This window comes from Felis catus, chromosome A3 (assembly GCF_018350175.1).
Source record: "Felis catus isolate Fca126 chromosome A3, F.catus_Fca126_mat1.0, whole genome shotgun sequence".
NCBI lineage: Eukaryota > Metazoa > Chordata > Mammalia > Carnivora > Felidae > Felis > Felis catus.
In genome coordinates, this window is record NC_058370.1 from 116,450,561 (window position 1) to 116,475,205 (window position 24,645).

Here is a 24,645-nt window from a genome sequence, read left to right on the forward strand (position 1 = left end):
CTATGACATTAACTACTTTAGGCAGGCTTATTTTTTCTCTATTCAATCTAAAAAAGCATATTCAGCAGACATGAGTGAGCTGAGGAATTTTTGTTTTGACAGCTTTGGGACATCTGAGATATTGTATACAGAGCATTCCCAACCAGCTCAGAAAGATGTGTGTCCAAAACATATGCAGGAAAATGACTGATCAAGAATGAGAAAAATGAGAGGAAATCCTCTTAAAATGAAATGTTTTGTCAAGAGCCACCTCAGATGCAAACATTTATGCCAGAAGAGACCTCAGATTAACAGGACTTTACCCAGTCCACTTGAGTAGATGCCTAGAATAATTTGGTTTGTTAAAAATTGTGAGCTGTCAGGGCCCATAGTGGTCTAGTCAAATAGCCTCATCTTACAGATGAGTACACTAGGCCCAGAGAGAGGTCAGCAGTCTGCCAGAGCTAGTGGCAAAGCTGAGATTCAAATCCAGGTCGTCTGTTTGGAAAAGCCCACCCTTAACCCTTCCAGTGCAGTAGACGCATGGGCGATGGTTCATATTTTCTCAGTACTTGGGCTGCAAAGCATTTCCTCACACATCACTCCCATTTGTTGCTTTCTCCATCTCATCATTTTAATTCCTTAGGTCTCCACCACTCCAGCAGGTTCATGATGTCGCAAGGGTTACATCAGTATAGGGTCAATACCATCCTGGTGTGGAAGGACCCTCGGCCAGGCCCAGTCTGGTTACCTCACCATCACGTGGAGAGCTTCTTAAAGACAAGATCTGGGGTCCAGGAACAGTAGGACTAGGTTTGGGAACCGTAGCTCTTCCATTCAGCTCCTTGTTGCCTTTAAATGTCCTGTGTAACATCCAAGCAAGCTGTCTGTCAGCCTTTCTGTCTGAAAGCAAAGCACAGAATGGTGGGGAAGAAACTCAAGTTGGGATCTGAGAAGTGAAATTTGCAGCTCAGATTCCTGTGAGTTTTATTACCTTCAGCCAGTAAACCACTCCCTGATTCTGTTTGTCATCTGAAAAATGGGAATGATTCCTAATTGACAGCATTGCTGTAAGTTCTGTGAGGACAGATTTCCAGATGCTGGAGCACAGGTGTTTCACCTTTGGAAGAGGAATGAGGCCATTCCAGTGAGAGGCCAATAGCCTGCATTTGGGTGGCCTGGCTCTACTTTGCTAGAAAGTTTTTCCTTAAAACTCTTAAAGTCCCTGGTTTTTCCCTCTAGAAACTGAAAGGACTTTATATTTAACCATGATACTCTCCATGCTGGGATTTAATCCTATGTAGCCCAGCTTCAGAATTCATAAAACTACACGAGAATAAGCGATACTAGTTCCCCATCTGCCTGGAGTAACATTATTCCTTCATCTGTTCTTACAAACTTCCTAGCTTAAACCTATCCCATGTTAAAATCTTTTCATTCATCAAGATGCAGCCCCAAAATTGCCTCCTCCATGAACCTCAGGTCTTCCCAGGCAGAAAATCTCTCTTGTTCTGTGTCCCCATGGCCTTACCATGTCTGCCAACTGTGAGAGTTAGGTGTGAGAAGTCTATCTCGCCACCCTGGAGTGGGAGTCCCTGAAGGGCACAGGGTCTGTTCTAGGACAGCCTTGTATCTGTGTTCTGAGATTGGCATCGGGTGGGGGAGTGGGGGGAGCCCCATGGTAACCTGCAACATCTAGCAAATCTTCACCATTAGAGACCAGAAAAGAGGGGAGGGTCATTTTTTCATGTTCTGAAGTTGAGACCGTTGATGACCATCAGCCTCTTCTGGTTATCATGGATGCCATATTGCTCAGAGCTCTTCTCCAACCTTCTGGTTTTAGGGGTGATCCTAATTTATGGATGTCATGCTGAGCAGTGTACAGACTATTAAGGTTTTGAACATGCTCTGTGGGGTCTGCTTCATTTGGTTAGCGATGATCCTGAAAATCACAAGGAAAGAATTGGACTGGAAAAGTCCAATCTGGGTTCTGGTCTCAGTTCTCTTACTTATCCAGATCCTAGGCTCTGCCACTTTGGCCAAGTCACATGAGCCTTGGTTTTCCCATCTGTAAAATGTGGAGGCTGGGCTTGTTAATTTCAGAATGTCTGGGATCTTAATTATTTTCAATTTTCTGTTCTGGGATGAGGAGCAGAGTCCCATTTCTTCTATCTGTAACATTGCACTGGCCACAAATAAGAGAAATGAGAATTAAGCTTTCTACACATATCTCCCACCATCCTGGGTATGCTTACACACACACCCTCCTTGAGACTGTCTTTTGAGGCTGTGTTTATATAATTGATTGATTGAAGGAGACTTGGCCCTTCTTCGCTGCAGCTTGATTATAAGTGAGCTAAACAGATGTCTTGAATTGGGTGATTGGTTCCCAGATGCATTCCAGGGAGCGAGATGGTGGGAAGGAAGTGAATGATTTCAGTTCTGGGGCCCCATGACAAATGAATAGTGGTTGTGGGCGGGGCGGGCAAGGGGCTAGGTTTGCTACTTAGTCTTATGAAGTAAGTGGCCAGATGTTGTTGGCAGCTGGTAGATTAATACCAAAGGTAACTGGTGGGCCAAGTGCCCCTTTAGGAGATAACCCAGCAAGAGGGAGTAGGAGCCCCTAATCATCCAAGCCTGGGCTGGAAGTCAGGACTCTTGGGATTCTGCTGACCAGCTGTTAGAGCCAAGTTAGAAAGCTTGTCTTGGCCATCTGCCCAAAAAGGGAAATTGGTCTTAAAATGGTAGAGATGGAAGAGACCTGAGGATCATTTTATTCCACCACTTAATTTTTCAGATGAGCACACTGAGGCCTGGAGAGGTTAAATGATTTGCCTGAAGTCACACTGCAGAGCCGGGGCTAGAATGCAGCTCCTCTTATTCAAGGTCTAGTGTGACTTCGCTTAAAAAAGGGAAGCTAGATCAGTGTGTCAAAAGCAAAGATTAAGGAGTTTCCACAAAGTTTGACACAGTCAAAGCTTTCTGCCTTCAGTGTTGGACATGGACCCATTTAACTCCCCTCTGCTGTGGCTAACCCCTAGAGACACCTGAAGACCAACAGCAAGGACTGCCAAGTTTAATAATAAACAATGTGCAAGTCACTGCCACGCTGGGCGCTTGGTATGTGTATTGCATTTAATACTCCTCACAATCCCCTGAGGTGGTCCTTGCTTTAATCCCCATTTTACACATGAAAGAATTGAGGTACAGAGAGATTAAATTATTTGCCCCCCGGATATGCAGCAAGTCAAGTGACTGAGCCAAGCTTTCACTTTGAACAGTCTGATCCCATGCAGCAGCTAGTTCCTCAATATTCCTCAGACACCCTAGTGCCCCATGCAGTTTTGATATAAAACAGAGCAAGCTACGGGGCGCCTGGGTGGCGCAGTCGGTTGGGCGTCCAACTTCAGCCAGGTCACGATCTCACGGTCCGTGAGTTCGAGCCCCGCGTCGGGCTCTGGGCTGATGGCTCAGAGCCTGGAGCCTGTTTCCGATTCTGTGTCTCCCTCTTTCTCTGCCCCTCCCCCGTTCATGCTCTGTCTCTCTCTGTCCCAAAAATAAAACGTTGAAAAAAAAAATTAAAAAAAAAAAAAAAAAAAAACAGAGCAAGCTAGGAAGATACCTGTTTTGGTCAGTGTCTCCCTGGGTCCTCTGAGGTCAAGTCAGTCCAGCTCATTTCTCAGCTCCTGGTGGTAAATCTGAGGCACAGGCGTCAAAGGCGATAAGATATGCATATATAGTACTTTGTAATTATAAAGCATGTCCACATTCATTACCTTATTTGATCATCATGGCGGGTATTATTATTTTTATCAGCATGATTATTGTGATAAATCTCTCACATTCATACATGAGGAAACCAAGACTCAGGTGGTTAAATGAATTGCCCCAAAGCACAAGGCTGATTAGCCCAGAGGTTGGAAATTTCCAAGAATTGTCTAGTGATCTTTCTCTTTCACTCCCACTGCGTTTCCTCCCTTTGTTCTTATCATAGCTTCTAGCCTATGCACAGACCTACTCTCTAGCAGGGAGCTTCCAGCAACCATCAAAAAACAGCTTGTTGGCAGAAGAGTACATCTAGGATGAGAGAAGCCAGAAAGCCTTATTGGAAGTGATTTGAGCCATTGAATCACTGGGAGATATTTTTTTTTTTTTTTTTTGAATCACTGGGAGATATTTGAAACCTAGCCATATGTGTTTTTGCTATCTTGTCTCAGAAAAAAAAAAGTCTAGAGTTTTGCGAATTGTCCTAATTGTTTAAAGTATTATTATTATCATTATTATTATTTTGTTATAGCTTAGAATAATAATAATAAATACCACAGGGCTCGGAACCAGATTTTAGTACCAATTTTGCAACCCACCCATTTGCATCCGTAATATCTCTAGCTTCAGTTTCTTCATGTCAGATAGTCCCAAAGGTCCCTCATCACCCAGAAGCTCAATGATCGAGAAGTTCTGGAGAATACCTTGAGAAAAGAAGATGACTCTGCCTTGTGCCTCAGGATTGCTGGCAGCCAAGGGAGCTCCTTTGATCTGGCTACAATCCTTAAAGACTGCCAGAGTTTTGAGAATGCTGGTCTCTGGAGCTATATATAAATGAACCGCAGCCTCAGACATGAAGCTCTATTATATGACCTCTAAAGGCCACCTGCAAGAGAACTGCTACATGTGCATGATGCTTCATACAATTCTTTGTTGAACCCACAAATCAGGCTTGTTAGGGATACACCGGCATTTATATATGCCATCCCTGAAGCAATCTAGCCTCAGCTTAAATGTGCCAGTAAGCTAAGCCTGAGGAAGTAAGAGCTGGTGATTCAGCAACTGATGTTCAGCCTGGAGCTACCCAGAGAGGATGGCATTTGAAAAGGCCTCCACAGGCAGGAGAAATGCCCTCCACACTGTGTGACCAGCCACATGATCCTGGAGTAGTCTTTTCCCTTGCCTGGGTCTTGGTTTTTATCACCTGTCCAATGGGAGAAGGAGTTGACCTCAAATGTCATTTCAAGTTCTAATAGCCTTTAACTCTGTGAATATCGTCTAAAGGTAGACATGCCAACCTTCACATGGGACAACGTAATACCAAGGAAATGGTCATCTGCTATCAGCTAAAATAGCTCATATAAATATTATTTCTCATGGTAAACAGAAACTATTCAGAAAGGGCATGACTGTACAAATTCTGAATCAGCTAATGTGCGTTAGGAATTTCTCCATTCCAAGCGCATGCATCGTTTCATTGGATCCTTCTAGCAGTTCTGGGAAGTTAGTCTGACCACCGAGATGACCGATGCTCTGAGAGAGGGAGAGAGTGCCTAATACTGCCCATCTGGCAGGTGGTGTAATTGGAATCAAATCTCAGGTCTTGTGCCCTATCCCTGAGAAACAAACCTGATGATATTAAGGTCACTTAATGAATAAGACATATTCATTCATCATAGATTCACAGGAGAAGATTATAGGGCTGGATGGGACCACAGAGACTACCATTCAACAAGTGAGGAATGCCAAGCCCAGCCTCAAGGCCATCTGCATCCTGGCAGTCAAATAGGAATCCCAAGACATATCACAATCATGCTGCTATTTTTTAAACTAGCAGCTAACCTGGTAATTTTGTTAATGTTTATTTACTTTTAGAGAGAGACTGAGACAGAGAGAGACAGACTGACAGAGAGGGAGACACAGGATCCAAAGCATGCTCCAGGCTCTGAGCAGTCAGCACAGAGCCCGATGCAGGGCTCAAACTCATGAACTGTGAGATCATGACCTGAGCTGGAGTCAGAAGCTTAACCAACTGAGCCATCCAGGTGCCCCCAAAACCAGATAATTCTCTGTTTTCAGATGCAGATTCCATGGCTGAGTATCCAGTTGGGTGAATTCTCTCATGGGTCCCTGATGGCCATAGAAACCTTGCCCATACCACCCTCAGTTCCCTCAACCCACCCCTATCCCTATCCAAGAAACACAGCGGATATCCCAGAACATGTTAGGAAACCTAGATGGGGTACTTTGAGCCCTAGGCCTTACTTGAGGTGTACTCTTAGCTTCCTGAGTCAACACACCCATGGGGTGTTAAGACTTGAATCATAGAAATGTGTATTCTGACTCAATCCTCACCTAGGCCTTCCAGTTCTGTCTCCATCAAGGGAAGCTCGGATGCTCCAGCTCCTGTCCTGCCTCTAGCTGGACCCTGCCTGTTTCTCCATGGGTCCAGTTCCTGACCTGCCTTGATGTAGGTCTTGACTCTTATTGGTGGCTGTGGCTCTGAAGGAGGGTGGGTCTGTTGCTGCTTCCTTTTCAATTCATAATTCCCTGTTTGTGAGATACTGTCATCAAGGCCTCAAGGTCCCAGGAAGGAAGCAGGTCAGTGAAAGCCCACAGCCTACTCAATCACTTCATATCTAACTCAGATTTAACTTTATTTCTCTAAGCCCAGTGTCTTTATCTGCTAAATGGGGGTAAGAATCCTGCCTACTTCATAGGATCAAATAAGATAATGATGTAAGGTGCCTGGCATACTGTGTCCAAACACAGTAAGCTCTCAGTAAATGTAGTCAGTTATGAAAATACTTCCCACAGGCCTTCACAGAGGTCCTCCCCTCAGGTCTTCTTTACAAATGCATACCCAGTGCTGCCAGAGCCAAGAGCATTAGTCCAACCCCAAGCTTGATTTCTGACACACTCCTAATAAGAGAAAAACAATTAAAGAAGGGTGAAGTGTCATAGGATGGATAAATATGGTGCTCTTCTCTTTTTTATTACTGCTTTTGCTTTTCATTGTACAATATTTGTTTCTAAACCTCATGGTGGCCTGACACTAAGAGACATCAGCAAGTGGGTTCCTGTGGACCTGCCCAAGGACAGCTGCTCTGAAGGATCCTGGAAACCAGCTAGTCTTGGAAAGAAAGTTTAAAAAACTAGAGGCTGCTGGTCCCCTCACTTGAAATTGACTCAAGGTGACTGAGGAAACTAGTAGGAAATCTGTGTTTCCAGGGTCAGAATCAAGGAGGCAGAAAAGGCCTTGATTCAAAGGAGCTTTTTGGAGACTTGGGTCAGTCAAAAAGGAGGACTGTTTGAGTTTCTAAGCTTACCCAAGGGGACACCTGAGTGTCCAAAGGACACCATGTCTCCCTATTACCTTTATGTGGTGTTGTAGATGGTGCCTGGAACTTTCACAGAATATCCTCATGCATCTCAGCCTGGGAGGACCCCCATCTCCACTGATTAGCCAAGGTGGCCTCCTAGGCACAGGCCTTAGCATGGATGTTTGGGTAGGCTCACACACTTCTAAAGGCTAGGTTTCCCCCCTCAGTGTGCGGTCATTGCCAACTCCTCTACAGCCAAGGGCATTTGAAAAGGGAACTGGGCATCTCTCTGGGCAGGGCTACCACAGGGTTTTCTGATCAGCTTCTGTAACATTTTTCTGAATGGCTGCCTTTTATACTAGAACAGTGCCTTAAAGCTAACTGTTAATGAATTCAGTTTTTGAAATGTGACTCATACCCTGGAAGGTTTCAGAACATAGGTACAAGCTGATAAAAATGTATGAACATACATACGCACATATACACATTCACATTCACACTTACTCAGGAACAGTCAGTCACTGTAAAACCTGAGGTTTTCTTCTTAATTCTCTGACGATCTTGAGGTAAACTGAGTCCCCATTGAGTGAGATGCACTTTCAGCCTCGTTTCATGGGGACTCTGCTTCTAGGGATGACAACAAGCCCTCATTTAGAGGTAGGCAGAGTGAAAGTGACCGAGGGTCTGTAGGTTTGGTTGTGTTGGCCTTATAGAATCACCAACCTTCAGAGACGGAGGGCACTGTAGAAGGTATTTGCTCCATTTGTTTCATTTTTCAAAGGTAGAAAACTAGGCATAGAGAGGTGAGTGAACCTGCTGAGGTCTCTCAGCTGCTCTATGCAGGACCAAGCCTGGAACCATCCTCACTGCTCTACCAAGACGTTTCTCTTCACAGCACCTGACACGCCTCTCAGCAGAACTGTTTCCAGAAGATTCCATTACTTTATCTTTTTTTTTTTTTTTTTTTTTTTTTTTTTTTTTTTTTACAATGGAAGTAACAAGAAAGTGGGTAGCAATGATCAGCAGATTCTGGAAAGTATGTCTTTTTCTCATTGCTATTTTTTAATGGTTAGATTCTCCTGGGTCCTGATAGGTAAAATAAGTTTGAGATCTCTAGATTGTTTTGAAAATTTTTTAATGTTTATTTATTTATTTTTGAGAAAGAGGGGAGGAGGGACAGCGATAGAGAGGGAGACACAGAATCCAAAGCAGGCTCCAGGCTCTGAGCTGTTAGTACAGAGCCCGATACTGGGCTTGAGCTCACGGACCATGAGATCATGACCTGAGCTGAAGTCCGACGCCTAACTGACTGAACCACCCAGGTGCCCCGAGATCTCTGGAATGTTTTGAAGGTCATGGTTACTTTGCAAAATAAGCCTGACACAGAGGAAATATAAATCTGTTCCCTTAGGGGCAAGGACAAGCCTTTGCAAATATGAAGAGGTTGCAGACTTTGGGTGTAATAATAACCAAGATATAACACTTCCCAGGTTTCTCATATATTATTTAATTTACTCTGTTGGTCCTGGATTGTGATTTTGAAACTGTGGAGGCATGATGAAAAATGTCTCAATCTTCATCATTATCCAGCCTTAGGTTACATTCTGGTTCTGCCTTAGGGTGATCCTTTGATCTTTAGGCAAGTAGAGTAAATTTTCTGAGCCTCTGTTTCCTTACCTGTAGAGAGAAGATACCATCTACTTCTCAGTGATTTTCTGTAGATTAGATATAGTGGTATCAGAAAAACAGTGACATAAAAAAACCACACACACAGTCTCTGGCAGATGGCTGGGACTCAGTGAATGTTATTTCCCATGCCTTCTCTTGCATGTTGACCTGCCTCTGCCATTGAATTGCTTAAGGCTGAACACTTCACTGAAACCCTTGATTCCTCTGAGTCCTATCTGTAAAATATACTCTACAGTCCCTATCCTACCAGGACTGGGTCAGAGGAGGGTTAAGGAGACACAAGAAGCTTCCTAGGTCTACAACTTTAGAAAAGATCCAAGGAGAATATTCCTTATCCTGGTGTTTTTAGAAATGAGTCCCAGGTGTTATTGCTTGAAAGGCACTGAGGCTAGTGCAGGAGAAAGAAACCTGTCTTGATATTTTATGAGAAATTAAACTGGAATTTTAAAAAGCCCAATTCAGTTTCACCCAAAATGAACAGTAATATTAACCTCCTTTCTATTTAAAGCCAAAGAGTGCAGCTTTGACAGCTAAAGGGAGGATGCCTTGGAGCAAGAATTTCAAAATGAGCCTATTTGATAATTGGAGCATGTGCCTAGCTTGTTTCACCAGGCAGGGTTTGGTCCAAACACAGCCGGTTCTCTGACTCTTCAGAGTTAAAAGATCCCAGGACGGATGATGCTTGATACTAGGATTGTATATTCTGTTGTCTGTCTAATATACACCAGGCAGTATTTGATCTTGCATGCCACCCCTCTGTTCCAAATAGAAATAGGACGACTTTAATTGGAGAAGAAAAATCAAGATAGAGGCTGGGCCACAGAAGAGAAAGCTTTGGGAAAGTCACCAATAGTTGTCTATGTGGGATGGGAAAGGCCAGTACCTTTCTCTCCCATCTTTTGACTCAGTCATTTGTTAATATAGATGGATCTTTTTGACCCTCTTTAGAAAAGCCAAGATTAGTGGCTACTCTTTTCATTATAAGGATAATTTTTATGCTACAAAATACACAATGTTGGACCAGCTTTCTCCTTGCATTCTGTAATCAAAACTAGGTGGCTGGCAAGTAAGTCTTGAAGATTAAAGCGGCCTACAATTCATGGACACCAATTCATGGACACAGCAGCAGCTCAGCCCCCAGAGGCAAGTAGAAAGTCTTCAAAGCTGATAAATATGTAGGCAGCAGGTGGCATGTCAACTCAAACAAGGTTGTAGTCCTGCCCATTTCAGCTCACCATTATAAAGGTGAATTGTCTGTATTGTGAAAGGTCAAGTAGTATTAACCTTAGGACCAGAAAGATGGCAGCTCCTGGAGAGCAGCTGGTACATAAATCTCTACTGGCTGAGAAGCAGAAAGATACTTAATAGAAGTGTAATTGAAGGATTTTTCTTCCCCCACAACCCCCCACCAACCCCCACCTAAACTTAGTTTGGCTAAAGTCAACAGGAATTCTTTTACTCCCACTCTGGCATAGGGCTTAGCTGCCTGTGTATGTGACTAAGGGACAATCCAGTGACGACCAGCTGCCTGCACTAGAATTGACACCCTTCCCCTCTGCATTCTGAAATTTTTAACACCAGATTCATCTTGGAGGTCAAGGTAGCAGTAGCCACAGAAGCAGCTGTTACGATGCACAATGATAATTGGGAGTTAGCACCCATTAGCACCACTACGAAGATTGATTTATCAAATTCCCTATAACACTTCTGAGAACAAGGACTTAGGAATCTTTAAAAAGCCAAATTAAGAAGGAGCTTTAGAAAACATCTAGTCTAAGTCTCCTTTTGTATTTGAGGAACTTGAGGCCCAGAGAGGTGTAGTGTCTCGTTCAAGGGCACCGGCAAAATTGGTGACAGAGCTGAAGTTGGAGCCCAGGTCTCACTGGGCATTTGTTTCCCCAGTCACTTGGTCTAAACCCATGTTTTTCAGATGAGGGCACCCAGTGCCACACATGAGAAGAGACTGTCTAAGCCTGGACACCAAGTCCAGTGTTCTGGGTTTTTTATATCATATTCTCCCTTTCTTCACATCCCCATGGTTGAGGGGAGACAATGAAGTCAAAAGTGGGTGAATAATTTGCACTTTGGCACACATTCCATTTACCCATCAATGAGCATTGAGAACCTACTGGGTACAAAGTACTTCAGCCACTTTGGGTAATGCATATGGAGTTAGGAAGGGGAAGGAGGTGAGTGTTTCTTAGAAGTAGGGCAAACATGGAATGGTTTGGGCACAAGAATCCTTGTAAAAGGTCATAAAATGTCCCACCGTATGGTCTCTTCCTGCCTCCTCTCTCTCTCTCTCTCTCTCTCTCTCTCTCTCTCTCTCTCCCTCTCCCTCTCCCTCTCCCTCTCCCTCCCTCCCTCCCTCTCTCTCCTTACCAGTGACCTTCCCCACCCTCTCCCCAAGAGAGAATGAGCCCAGACTGGCTTTCATGGCCTTGGCCCTCTTGTCTGGAGGGAGCCGAAAAATAGATCTAAGGCTGGAAGACAGGGCTGTGAGTAAAGGCCTGAGCTCCATTTGGCCTTCTCTTCTCAAATAGAGCAGAACCTGGCGAAGATTTTTCTTGAGCATCTACTGTAGGCAGGTTCACAAATACAGAAAGCACATGATCCTCCTGGCTCTTACAGCAAACTCTAGAGGTAGATTTATCATCACCAATGTACAGATGAGGAAATTTGAGGCCACAGAAGCTGATTTTTTGGCCTGGAGTCAACCCAGCTGATAAGCAGCAGACTTAGATTCCGACCTATCTGGTTGCAAAGCCAGGCTCCAGCCACTTGGCCTCAGGCCCTTTCATGTCACCAGGTAACCTCACAGGATGTAGAGCTTCTTCCAGTCCCACCTGTTAGCTCTTTTTCACCTGCCTTCTCTAAAGATGCCTCCTTTAATCTGAGTAACACAAGGAACACCTTTGTTTCTCTCTTAGTCCCCTTTACAACAATGTGGAGCCAAGCCAGCTGTGAAACTGACAGCTCCCCACCCCGGAGAGATGAGGGTTGTGGGTGAGATGAAGGCCACCTTCCTGGAGCGGAGGGCGGAGCGGGGGCGATGCTGGAATGTTTCTTTTGGGAGACAGTTTGCTCCACTGACCTTTGGCTGTCACTGCAGGTCTGGAGTGCAGCTTTGACTTCCCCTGTGAGCTGGAGTACTCCCCACCACTCCACGACCTCCGGAACCAGAGCTGGTCCTGGCGTCGAGTCCCCTCTGAGGAGGCCTCCCAGATGGACCTGTTGGACGGGCCTGAGACAGAGCACTCCAAGGAGATGCCCAGAGGTAAGGGTAGAGGCCACCACAAAGTGTCCCAGATGGGCTAGCACAGGGTTTGTATGTCTATTTCTGTTTGCAATTTTAAGGCTTCCTGGCTCTGCTCTAACCTGTTTCCTTTGAAACCTGCTTTTAATGTGTGCGCCTTCTGTAGGATGCAAGTCCAATTTCAGGACCAAGCCGACCCTTCACTCTCTCACCAAGTAAAGGAAATAGGATTTTATAGCTCTCACACTGATGTAGGAGAAAGTGCTGATCTGTTTGTCCTTTGGGAATAGAGTTGCCAAGTAAAATACAGGACATCCACTTAAATTTGAGTTTTCTGATGAACAATGGTTTTTTTAGCATAAATACATCTCATGCAATAGTTGGGCCATACTTATACATTAAAATTATTCCAACTTCCAATTATATTTAAAAATTTTAGGGGCACCTAGTGGTTCAGTCTGTTAAGCATCTGACTCTTGATTTTGGCTCAGGTCATGATCTCACAGTTCATAAGTTCAAGCCCCACATCAGGCTCTGTATTGTCAGTGGGATTCTCTCTCCTCTCTCTGTGCCTCCTGTGCGCACGCGCGCTCTCTCTCTCTCTCTCTCTCTCTCTCTCTCTCTATCAAAATAAATAAGTAAACTTACAAAAAAGAAAAATTCAAATGTAATTGAGTGTCCTGCATTTTTTTTTGCTAAATCTGGCATTTTTAATTTGGAAGGTATTGTATAACTGGGTTAAATGTTAGTTTCAAAGCCATTAATGAATATTCAGGCTGTGTTGTAGCTTTGCAAGGTGTTTCCAGTAGTCCTGAGCGATTAATGAACATCCTCTTCTGAATTATCAGGGGCCGGAGAAGTTAGACTCTGAATAAGTTGTGGGCGTTTGTTAAATATTTGTTGAGTGTTTAGAGATAGATGCAGAGACATTAAGCCCTAGTCCAGCTTTCAGGTCTCAAATCTTAGGTGGCAAATCTTAGAGCTCCACGTTCCTTGGACCCAGAAAACTCTGCTTATTCAGAATTGACAGCCTATGTTTCTGACTTGTAGGGAAAAGTAGCCATTGATGTGGTAATGGACTCACTGAACCATTCGGAGTAGTACTTTCATTTTCCAAAGCCCTTCCATGTACAGTCTCATAGGATTCCAATTTTGTGAGAGAGGCAGGGCAGATGAGAAACTGAGGGCTCAGAGAGGGGAAGTGACTTGATAAAGATCACATAGCTTGTACGTGTCGGTCCAGGTCTAGATGTCTCCTGTGATGAGTGCCAAACAAGGATGCTTTCTCCCACATCGTGTTTCTGTCTTTGCAGCAAAAGCTCTAGTGAAAGCCTGCCCTGGGCCTAGGTCTGGGAGGCAGTTATCTCAAGCTCATGCTTCTGTGAATCTAACGGGCTCAATTAAGTTTCTGGGGGAGGTCGGAGGTGGCACAGGAATAAGCCTGATGCCCTCAGGCTTCTATAGCAGCCTCAGACCCTGAACTGTGAGAGAACTTTCCTTTCTTCATACTCTCCCAGGCTGACCTTTTTTTCTGTTTTTATGACTCTTTTGAAATTGCTTGACCTTGATTTATATTTTGAGCTGCTTTCACCTGGATGCTGATGTGTATTGGCAGGGGGAGGGGGGAGTATTGTGTGTAGGTGAGTGGCTCTTAACCCTATAGTGCATCTACAGTGCATCTGACTCCTCTGGAGAACTTATACAAAGTACTGCCTGGTTTCCACAGCCTGGGATACTGATTCAACAGATCTGAGATGGAACCTAGAAATCTGTATATTTTTAAATTTTAGCATAAAATCTAGCATGTGCAACAAAGTGAAACATGTATGCATGGATTCACAATTACAATGAAATCAACATGTGTGTTCTCAACACCAAGCATAAGAATTTGAACGTTTGTCAGTCCATTTACAACCTCTTCTGTCACCCACCTAGATCCAAAATCTTTCCTTTCCTTCAGAGGGAACCACTATCCTATTTTGTGTCCATCGTTCATTTGCTTTTCCTTATGACCTTACCACTTATGTATATAGCCCCAAACAGCATGTCTATTAGGTTTGTAACCTGTTATACAAATGAAATAATATTGTTGTTTTGTGGCTTGTCAATGTAGATGCATGTAGCTGTGGTTCATTTGGTTTTCAATCACTGCATGAAAATACCACAGTTGATTTCTTCCACCATCCTTAGACATTTGGGTCATTTCTGTGGTTTGGCTGTTACCAACAGCACTACTGTAAGCATTTTGTACATGCCTCTTGGTGCATATACATGTCCAAGAATTTCCCTGGAGCAGAGAGTAGGAGTAGAATTGCTGGGTCATGGGTTGCAGCTTCCATTTCAATAGAGAGTGCCGAGCTATTTTCCAAAGTGCTTGTACCAAGTTATACCCCATTTTGAGGTGTTAGCATTCCTCCCCAGGACTTTACATCCTCACCAGTACCTGATATTGTCAGACTTTGTCATTTTCGTCCATCTGGTGGATGCAATACAGTATTTCAGTGGAGTCTCAGTTTTCACGGGACTCTCTCCTTCTTTTTTCCTTTGTGTTTTTTTAAAAAAATATTTTTAGACACTTCTCAAGTGATTCTGAGACACAACTAGGTTTGTTATACTCTTGACGTGGACCTGCTTTCATGCATCCATAGGGGTGGCTCCAGAGCCTAATCCCCAACAGTCCTGGTAGTACATGTACTTTTGGTCATTGTATGTTTTTTGTTTGATGGCTATTGAATTGTGAGTGCAGTTCAGTGAAATCAGGAGATAGGGACAAGTAGCAATTGTCCACAGACTTTGTGGAGTCAGACTTTATCAATTTGAAAGTTGGTGTTTTTTAAATTTTTAAATGAATTTTAGAAGAGTGCCAATAGATTACGCATTGCCACTCTGTGACCTATTTCTCCTCCTTTATCTGCTTTCTTGTGATCTCTGGCATCTTCATGTTACCCTGAGTTATAGGAGAAAAACGAAAGGAAGAAGAGGAGAGAAGAAAGAAATAAGTGTTCCTGAGTGTGGAAATATATCCATGCCTTTATGTTTTTATAAAGGACCAGTACATGCACTGACTACAAACTTTTTCCAATTAGTTAGACCAGTAAGGATTGGAATATTCATGTTTTAGTGAGTATTGCCAACTTCCATTTGTCTGAAAAACATTCTTACTAACATGAAGGACAATGATGTGAATAGCCATGGCAAAAGCCATTGTAGATATATCAGTCTGCTTGATCAAGTTCCTTAGTGAACAAACACATCCAAGCATAACTTGAGGGAATCTCAGCACTGTCAGAAACTGGTATTTCTTTTTCCTGGGGTCTAATGGAAGGATCTGTATAGTCACACAGCCTTGGTCAGTCTTAGAAACAAGGGACTAGCCTCTAGCCTTTGTAGGCACACATCTGGAATGTCACTGAGAGGTGTTCAGAACTTCCAGTAATGGGCCACTCATTGCTTTTTGATTCAACTAATTATATCACTCCCTGGTCACTGAAGTAAGGTTGCTACTCATGAAGCAAGCTGATGTGTCTTAATGTCTCTTGACTGTCATGGAAAGAGGTGAAGATGAAGGAGAGAAAATGGCGTGCCCAATTTGCACAGCACCAAAGCAAGGACCTATATCCCAATCCTAAATGCTATCTCTTTAGAATCTCCCTTTCTCTGATGATCCCCTCTTGGCAGAAGGGATTCTGGTTGTGGAGATAAGAAGGAGGAATGGGATGCACCTTAGGGTAGTACAGTCAATAGAGATTTTTTAAAACTCAGCATTTATTGGTTGGATGGTATTTAGACTCTATTGCAATATTTCTTGTCAGAGGATATAGAAAGACCAGAAAAAGGCAGTGAGATAATACCAATCATAGATAATGAACTGTAAGAGTATAAATTCTGAATGATTTTAATTTATAGCCACTGTAGCTGAGAATAATAAGGAAGATACAATTCAGAGCAGCAAGATAATAAAAAGTGATGGTCTTGATTGAACACAATATTATAAATTAATAAGATCTTGAGGAATCATCAGGTTGAGGCGTTCTATGACTTTTTAAGAAGTGCCAGGAGCATGTTTGACATCTACTACTTCTGGTGTTTTGGAATGTAGTCACATTTTTCTTCTCCAGCAAGACAAGATCTTAGTCTCCAGCATGGGCCCTAGCTTCAAAGTAGAAAACAGATTAGCAGCTTCTCCCCAGAACCCCTCCATAACCCCTCAGTCATGTGTGTACCCAAGAAGAATGGGACTAGACTCAGCTGACAGGAGCAGACATCCTTCCTGTATCAACTCAACTCTTCCAGAAAACTGATTCTCAAGTCTCTGTTTGGGTTTGGCTTTTGTCTTTCTCTGACTTATTTTGCTTAGCATACTCTCTAGCCATATGATTTCACCCATATATGTGGAATTTAAGAAAAAACACAAACATGCAGAGGAAAATAAGAGAGAGAGAGAGAGAGAGAGAGAGAGAGAGAGAGAGAGACACACTAAGAAACAGACTTTTAACTATAGAGAATAAACTGGTGGTTACCAGAGGGGAGGTGCGCAGAGGGATGGGTGAAATAGGTGATGGGGATTAAGGAGGGCACTTGTCTTAAGGAGTATCCAGTGATATATAGAATAGTTGAATCACTGTACCATACACCTGAAACTAATGTAACACTGTATGTTAACTATATTGGAATTTAAAAAAAAAAAAAACATGCCTTGAGTTCAGAAGGCTAATAAGTATTGTCATTGTCCTAGAATTCTGGAATGGCTAATACTGCTGCCACAGATGACAAGGGGACTGCAATGCCAGAGTGGGGTCGTTCTGCTCCAGTTATACCCTTGTGCATTAGTTTCTTATAGCTGCTGTAACAAATAAACACAAACTAGGTAGCTTAAAACAACATAAATTTATTTTATACCAGTTCCAGAAGCCAATAGTCCAAAATCAAGATGTTATCAGAGTTGGTACCTTCTGAAGGCTCTGCAGGAGAATATATTCCATGCCTGTTGCGTACCCTCTGGTGGCTGCTGGTAATCTCTGTGCTCCTTTGCTTGTAGATGCATCAGTCCAGTCTTTGTCTCCATGTTCACATGGCATTCCTCTCATGTCTCAGATCTGCCTCTTATAGGGACATATATCACTGGATTTGGGGCCCATCTTAAATGCAGCATGATCTCATCTCCAGATACTTAATTTCATTTTCAAAGACCTTGTTTCTGAATAAGATCACTTTCCTAAGTACCAGGGATTAGGACTTGGGGATATCTTTTGGGGACCATGGTTCAACTTACTACACATTGATTTTTCTCCCCTTGTGTGTGTACTGGCATGTGGATCATGTGTGCCTCTCCCTTCACTTGGGGGCTCTTAGATCCTTTAGGAAGTTAGGTTAGGTGATTTCAGAGGAGCCCAGATTAATACCAGCATTTCTTCTCCTTCCTTTAATTCCTTCCCCCCAAGGTTTGCAGAGTTCTTAAAAGAGTGTCTGAACACTTTTCAGATTGAATCCATCCTGGGAGTATCTGAAAACTGGGCCACATTTTGAGCTGCAGGCACAACCTTGATGGGCAGTTTCTCTCAGTTTCTCTCTGCACCCGCTGTCCCTGGGGGCTGCAGCTAGTGGACTGAGCTGGCTCTAAGTCTCATGCTCTGACCTTAACCCTTTTGCAGTGTTGACAGGAAAATGGAGGGATGAAAGTCTGCCTAGCATTTCCTCCTTCATCCAGTAAAACTTGTCATTAGCCACCCATTTCTGCTCTTGGGCTTTACTGGCTGACTAAGTGGGACCTCATAAATTAGCCTCTTCCATCATCGATACGTGCATGTGAGTGGGTTTACAGCTCTTTCTGGAGAGCCAGTTCCATGGGTGAGAACAGGATGGAGATGGCAAGACAGGCTGTCAGTGAGGCAGAATTGAGAGGAGCTCTAGGGCTGGAGTGTCATTGAGAGCACACCCTGGCGGCACCCCTCTTGCCCCACCCCTCACTGTCACAGAGGTGAAATGTGCTAATGCCTGCTTAAAGTCAAGTACTTCCTGCCCACAGGGTTTAGTGATCACCTTTCAGGTAACCTGGCTCATGGGAGAGTCAATAATTGCTCATCTTACTTTGTGTAAGCAGCCTTTAGCAAAGACCTCTGGTTTTAGGGTGTAGAAGCTGGGAGAGTGGTCAGTAGAGATAGGCAAACTGGAATAGAAGAAAAATGCAATTACAATGACAGATACCACACACACACACACACACACACACACACACACACACACACACACATATTCCAGGACAGAACAATGTTTTTGTGTGTGTGTTTTTGTTTTTCTTTTCACTTGTTTCAAACGGGATGATCCCCTGGGGCACCTGGGTGGCTCAGTCGGTTAAGCGTCCGACTTTGGCTCAGGTCATGATCTCATGGTCCGTGAGTTCGAGCCCCGCATCGGGCTCTGTGCTGACCGCTCAGAGCCTGGAGCCTGTTTCAGATTCTGTGTCTCCTTCTCTCTCTGACCCTCCCCAGTTCATGCTCTATCTCTCTCTGTCTCAAAAATAAATGAAACATTTAAAAAATTAAAAAAAAACAAAACAAAAAAAAACGGGATGATCCCAACTGGGACTGTCTATGCAAAGTGTTCCTGGGCTCCTGCCCCCTGGAGCTCTCTTCCTATGCTTCTTACTCTGTCTACTATGAAGTTTCTGTTTTAAGGCAACAGTCTCTGAACTTTATTTATTATATGCCTCATCAGTAAAATATTTCTGAGCATGTACCTCTTCCATGTAAATACTTATCAATTATATGTATGCATTTGTTCTTCACTGTGTAATACTATTGGTAAAGTTTATTTTCTGTCTTCTTTAGATAAAAATAAACATAATCATGGGCACACTTTGGAGACACTTTGGAGATAGGACATCTGCTGTCCCATCCTATAAATGGGATCAGACTTCTGGGTTTGTTAAAGCATGTCACCTAGCCCCAGGGTCACTTATGTCTCTGACAGATTCTTTAAGAAGCTGCCTCAGCAGGTTTCTCCCTGAGCACTCACCTCCCAGCTTCTAGGCTACACTGGCCAGACACTCCTCCACCAAGAAGGCCTCTTAGACAGGTCTAGCTCTTGTGGTCTCTCCAACTCATAAATTTCAAAAACCATTTAATCTCTTTTCTCAGACTCTACTTGGTTTAGATAGGAAAGAAATCGCTTCTGGGCAGAGTGCCACTAATAATACAAGCTTAACCCTTAAGAATCAAAAGATACCTTTCTCTATAGACTACCTGACAGACCTAAGGAACAGGGTCGCAACCAAGTATTTCCTACTGGCTTATCTAAAAAACTACCTTGGTGGTGTTGTTTATGATGGTGAAAGAAATCATTTAAATGCTCAAACAATAGGGAATTTGTTACATAAAACATAGTATACCTAAATATTCTGCTGCCAAAACAGATCAAACAATATGTGCGGTATAAGTTGTTTTATAAAAGAGAAAACGAGGTATATACATAAGGAAAAAGTCTTTATCTGCCAACTTGGTGGTAGAAGTTATTTCTAGATGACTGAATTATCAGTGATTTATATTTTCTTCTGTGTGCTTTGGTATTTTTCAAAGTTGAGTCAGTGAACATTCATTGCTTTTATAATAAAATAAAATATGTTATATATATTTTTTAATACAAGAGATCAAAACTTCTCATTTGAGGCTATTATTTTAGATTTTTGTTGGGGGGGGGGTGAGAAGCATGTTAACTGTTTTCTGCCACAACAACAACCAAAAAAAAGCCAGCACTATTGGCAATGGTGGGACACACAGGTGAGTGGACAAGCAAGTTGCTTTTCTGCCTGCCAGGGTAGGGTGCATTAACATTGGCCCACAAATCAAGAGCATTCCCACCCCACCCTCATTCTGCTTGACTTGTCCTTGAAGGGTGGGAAAGGGTAACTGTGGGAAGCAAATGTGCATCAGGTTCAAGAATGTACCCAGGTACCATTTACAGCATGTAAGCAGCAGGGGCATGCTCTATTTCAATTGAATTTTTTCCTCTTCAGACATTTCAGAAGGGTTCTTAGTGGCCATGCCTTTCATTTGAGCCAACTTCTCATCTGAGTAAGGTCGCTGGAGGGATTTGTAGCCTTTTATCCCTGCCCCTCCTCTGGAACTCACCATGAGAGGCCATGTTAGTTCTCTGGTGCTGCTTGCAGAAATGTGTCCCTCATCTCCTGAGCAATGAGGTCACTGGGCTTTAAGTCCTGACCCTCGAGCAAACCCTTCAACAAGCTGTGACTTGTGATTCTTTCATTTTAATGAGATTCTGGTGCCAACCTGGCAGCACTTGAGCTCCAGTGAGGGACTTGCCTTAATGAGCCAGAATACTTGCAGAGTGTCTGTGAAATATTTCCTGCCTCTCCATGAGGACGAGCCTTTCCCAGGGTATTGCCTCTGCCTCTAAAGGAAGCCTTCACTGGGAGGGGATGGATCATGGTTGTCTGGTGATGATTATGCCCTTCTTTACCTGAGCTTAACAACCTTGCCCACAGAGCATGTGACATAAGGAAAGAAGGACTGGCATTGGAGGGAGAAGGGGTCTGGGCTCTCATCCCAACTCTGCCATAATGGATGTCACTTTATCTGTAATGGCCCTTGGGTTCCTAATCTGTAAGGTAAAGGTCTTGGACTAGATTGTCACTAAGGCTATTTCTTGTTCTGATAAGGGAGCATTCCTCTAGACACTTGTGTGACACCATGGAAGGAAGAAAGAGGAGCTCCTATGCCCATTAGCATAGATGAATTTGTCAGGTTAGCCCCTGAGGCTGGTGATCCTGAGAGTGTCCACAGCATGGGACTGTGGGCTGGTATGACAGATGCAATTATGACCACCCAAAGAAGCCCTAATTCCCAGAACTTGGGAATATGTTAGCTTACAGGGCAAAAGTGACTTCGCAGATGAGATTATTCTCGATTATATGCGTGGGCCCAATGGAATCACTGGGGTCCTAATATACAGAAAAGGGAAGCAGGAGAGCTAGAGTCAGAGCAGATGTGATGATGGAAGCAAAGGTCAGAGAGAGACAGAGATGTGAAGATCACCATGTGCTAATAGGCATCAATTTTTCAATTTTGTTTATTTTTTGAATCATGTATTTCTTCATTTCTTAAACCAACAATTGGTAAGCCCCTACTGAAGGCAGAGCACTGCAGGTTAATGTCTAAGTCAGGGGGATGTCTAACATCATGGAGGGCACAATTCCATGTAAAGTGGTAGCACAGCAGCTGCTGGCATTGAAGATGGAGGAAGAGGCCAGGAGAGAGGGAAGGCACGCAGCTTCTAGAAGCTGGAGAAGGCAAGACAGTGCCTCCTCCCTTGAATCTCATCTGAAAGGAATCAGATCATCAACCCATGTTAGACTTATGACCTCCAGAACTGTAGGGTAATAAATTTGTATTATTTTAAGGCGCTAAGTTTTTGGTAATTTGTTATAGCAGCGGGAACTGAAGCTAGAAGTAGCAGAAGTTCTAGGGGTATGACTCCTGTGGGTAAGAAGGACTGAAGGCACCCTGGGCAGGAGCTGGAGGGACTGATGTTCCAAAATGGAGAACCTGGGATGAGGCTGCCTACCTCACCCATGGAAGGAAGCTGAGATGCTTCCCAGGGAAGTTTCTGTGAAGCTCCTGTGTGAGGTGGCTGGAGGAGACAGTGAAACCACACATGCAAGGCCTGTGGTGAGTTGCTGACAGCTCAGGGACTGGCCCTTGGCTCTGTCCTAAATGAAAATGGCAAGAGCTACAGTCTGCAAAGTGCTTTTTTGTCCACGATCCCATTTGATTCTCATAACATGGTGAGATGGGTATTATTAGTGTGACTAAATGCATAGATTGGTAAACTGAGGCTAAGTGGTAAGCATCAAAGAAAGAAAACTAGGACTTTCCTATTCATTGTGATGTCCCAAGAGCCTGGTCCAAGGTCCAGATAAAATAGACATTCATTAAGTATTCCTTGACCCACAGACAGAAGCTTAGAGAAATGAAGTAAATTGCCCAAGTCTACAACACTGGTATGTAGCAGAGCCAGATCGTGAATTCCAGATTTTGAACACTGAATCTCATGTCCTTTCCATTATACTAAACTCTTCCTAAAACACAACATTTCCCAGGGCCTATTCCTATATGGGACTCACCCTCATTAAATGTCTGGAGGTACGTTCAGCTCATGGCATTGACCACCTGCTAGTGATGCTGGGGAGACTTGCTCAGTTCTCTGACACAACCAGGTTATAGCCACTGTGGTGTCTGTAAAGGCAGTGTCTTCATAAGGGTCCAGGGAAGTCCACTATCTCCTTTATCTTCTTTGCAGATGGCCAGAGCAAGGAGTACTGCCTGAGGCAGGCACAGCAGGAAGCTTGCTGTCCAGGCTACATGGTGAGGCAATTAGTGTGAGAAGGTAGAATTGGGTTATTGCAACAAGCACTGCCCTGTAGAAACAGAAGGAACACTGTGCTGGGACTCAGGAGTGGTGGGTCTGCCCTTCACTAACATGTGACCTCAGGCCTCAATTTTTCAACTGGTAAATTGAGTGGGTAGGACTAGATAATCTCTAAGAGAAGCTGTCTTTCTGACTTCCTTATTTCCTCTTATTAAGAACCTTTTATTAGTGGAGTTTTTAGCCTCACTTATTTCTATATATCAAATGGTTCAGATAAGACACATCTTAAAGAAATATGGGCTCTGCTTAAGAAAAGTCATGAGCCCAGTGAGAAAGAATGAAATGTGGCCTTTTGTAGCAATGTGGATGGAACTGGAGAGTGTTATGCTAAGTGAAATAAGTCATACAGAAAAAGACAGATACCATATGTTTTCACTCTTATGTGAATCCTGAGAAACTTAACAGAAGACCATGGGGGAGGGGAAGGAAAAAAAAAGAAGTTAGAGAGGGAGGGAGCCAAAACATAAGAGACTCTTAAAAACTGAGAACAAACTGAGGATTGATAGGGGGTGGGAGGGAGGGGAGGGTGGGTGATGGGTATTGAGGAGGGCACCTGTTGGAATGAGCACTGGGTGTTATATGGAAACCAATTTGACAATAAATTTCATATTAAAAAAAAAAGTCATGAGTGGCTTTGAATTTATACTTGAGGAGTATTGAAGGAAAGCCAGAACCTTGCAAAGAGGAATAAAATAAAATTCTCTTGAATGGGTATAACTACAGTGTAATTATACTTAGACTGGAAAGGTAATCTTTACTCATTCAAGATGGAGAAAGACTGGTTCAGTGTGAGATGAAGAGAGATCTGGGGGTAATTTTACCTCTGTGGCTGTCTTTCCTGACTTGTGATAAAAATCGATGGAAATAATGCATGAGAGACCACTCTGTAAACAGCAAAATGGCATATAAAGTAACATATAGCCTAGTCTGACCATGGTTATCTCAGCCACGCAGCTTAAAACAATGAGTTCTACTCACTCTTGATTTAGGAATCTTGATCCTAAAACATAAGAAGCTCATTCATACCAGGTATCCAAGTATAACATCTCTAGTGGTGTTTCTAAACTTAGGACTTTGGGGACATGACAAAAGAATTTGCTGAGAATGACTGAACCCTCACCAGCAATGGTAATCAAGCACATTTGCAAATGGAATTGTAGTAGATTCTATAGAATACATGGGGGTTCAGATTTTAGTGTCCAGTTCTCCCCCACTAAAAGATAATTAAGAGCCTTTAATGTGAGTGGCTACAACAATAGTTCAAATTATTCTCCTCTAAAGCATTATGCTCTATTTTGATTCATTCCACTTCTTGCTTTAGGATTCTTAGTACTGATTGCTAGTCAATGCTTGATCAAAACACACTTGGGTATTACATCTTTCTTAATTGATTTTCATGGAAGCTGTTATTATTTGGAAATATGCTTGATGCATTTATTTGTTAATGAGACTGGTTGCATGCATAGTGTGGCATCTCCCAGTGCCTTTGTTATGGAGCACCCTGACCTGCAGTTGTGTTCTCTTTTGGCAAATGTCATCTCTCTGATGTGATCAGCATCTATATACTGGAAGCGATGGAAGGGGCATTTGAAGTACTATGCTGGCAATAAGTAATGATTTATTCCTTATAAATAAAATGAGAATGTTCAAAAAGGAGAGTGCCTAAAATGAGAATGGTCTTCTCATAAAGTAGATAGACGTTAAATTCACTTCTGCAACAATGACATGAGAGGCTCCTTTTTAATACTCTCATCTGCAATATTGCTTGGGCTAGACAATTATATTAAGATATAATTCATTGGATTATATACTCCCCCTCTCCTAAGAATTCTTATTTCTTCATTTATTAACAAGATGTGTTTATGCCCAAAAGGCATCCATTCCACAGTGATGTGTACTCAGGGAGTTGAGTATCAGAAACCTCAATGCAGTCGCTGCTATCCTTCCAATGTTCAAGCTCTTAACACGGATTATACCCTATTTAGAGACTAACTATAAGTTAGATCATGAACACTGAGAATATTTTGGGGCACCTGGGTGGCTCAGTTGGCTTAGTGTCCAACTCTTGATTTCAGCTCAGGTCATGATTCCAGGGTCATGGGATCAAGCTCTGTGTTAGGCTTTGCACTGAGCATGGAGCCTGCTTTAGATATTCTCTCTCTCTCTCTCTCTCTCTCTCTCTCTCTCTCT

At 43.2% G+C, this 24,645-nt stretch overlaps 1 protein-coding gene across 3 annotated transcripts in view; it reads left to right on the forward strand.

Annotated features, from left to right (window-relative positions):
* ALK (ALK receptor tyrosine kinase) overlaps positions 1–24,645 on the forward strand; it is an 815,814-nt gene that overhangs the window by 346,122 nt on the left and 445,047 nt on the right. For all 3 annotated transcript variants that reach the window (XM_045054731.1, XM_045054732.1, XM_003984359.6), the window contains one exon: positions 11,869–12,033. In XM_045054731.1, the coding sequence (XP_044910666.1) occupies positions 11,869–12,033 (165 nt within the window). The remainder of the gene's footprint in view (positions 1–11,868; positions 12,034–24,645) is intronic.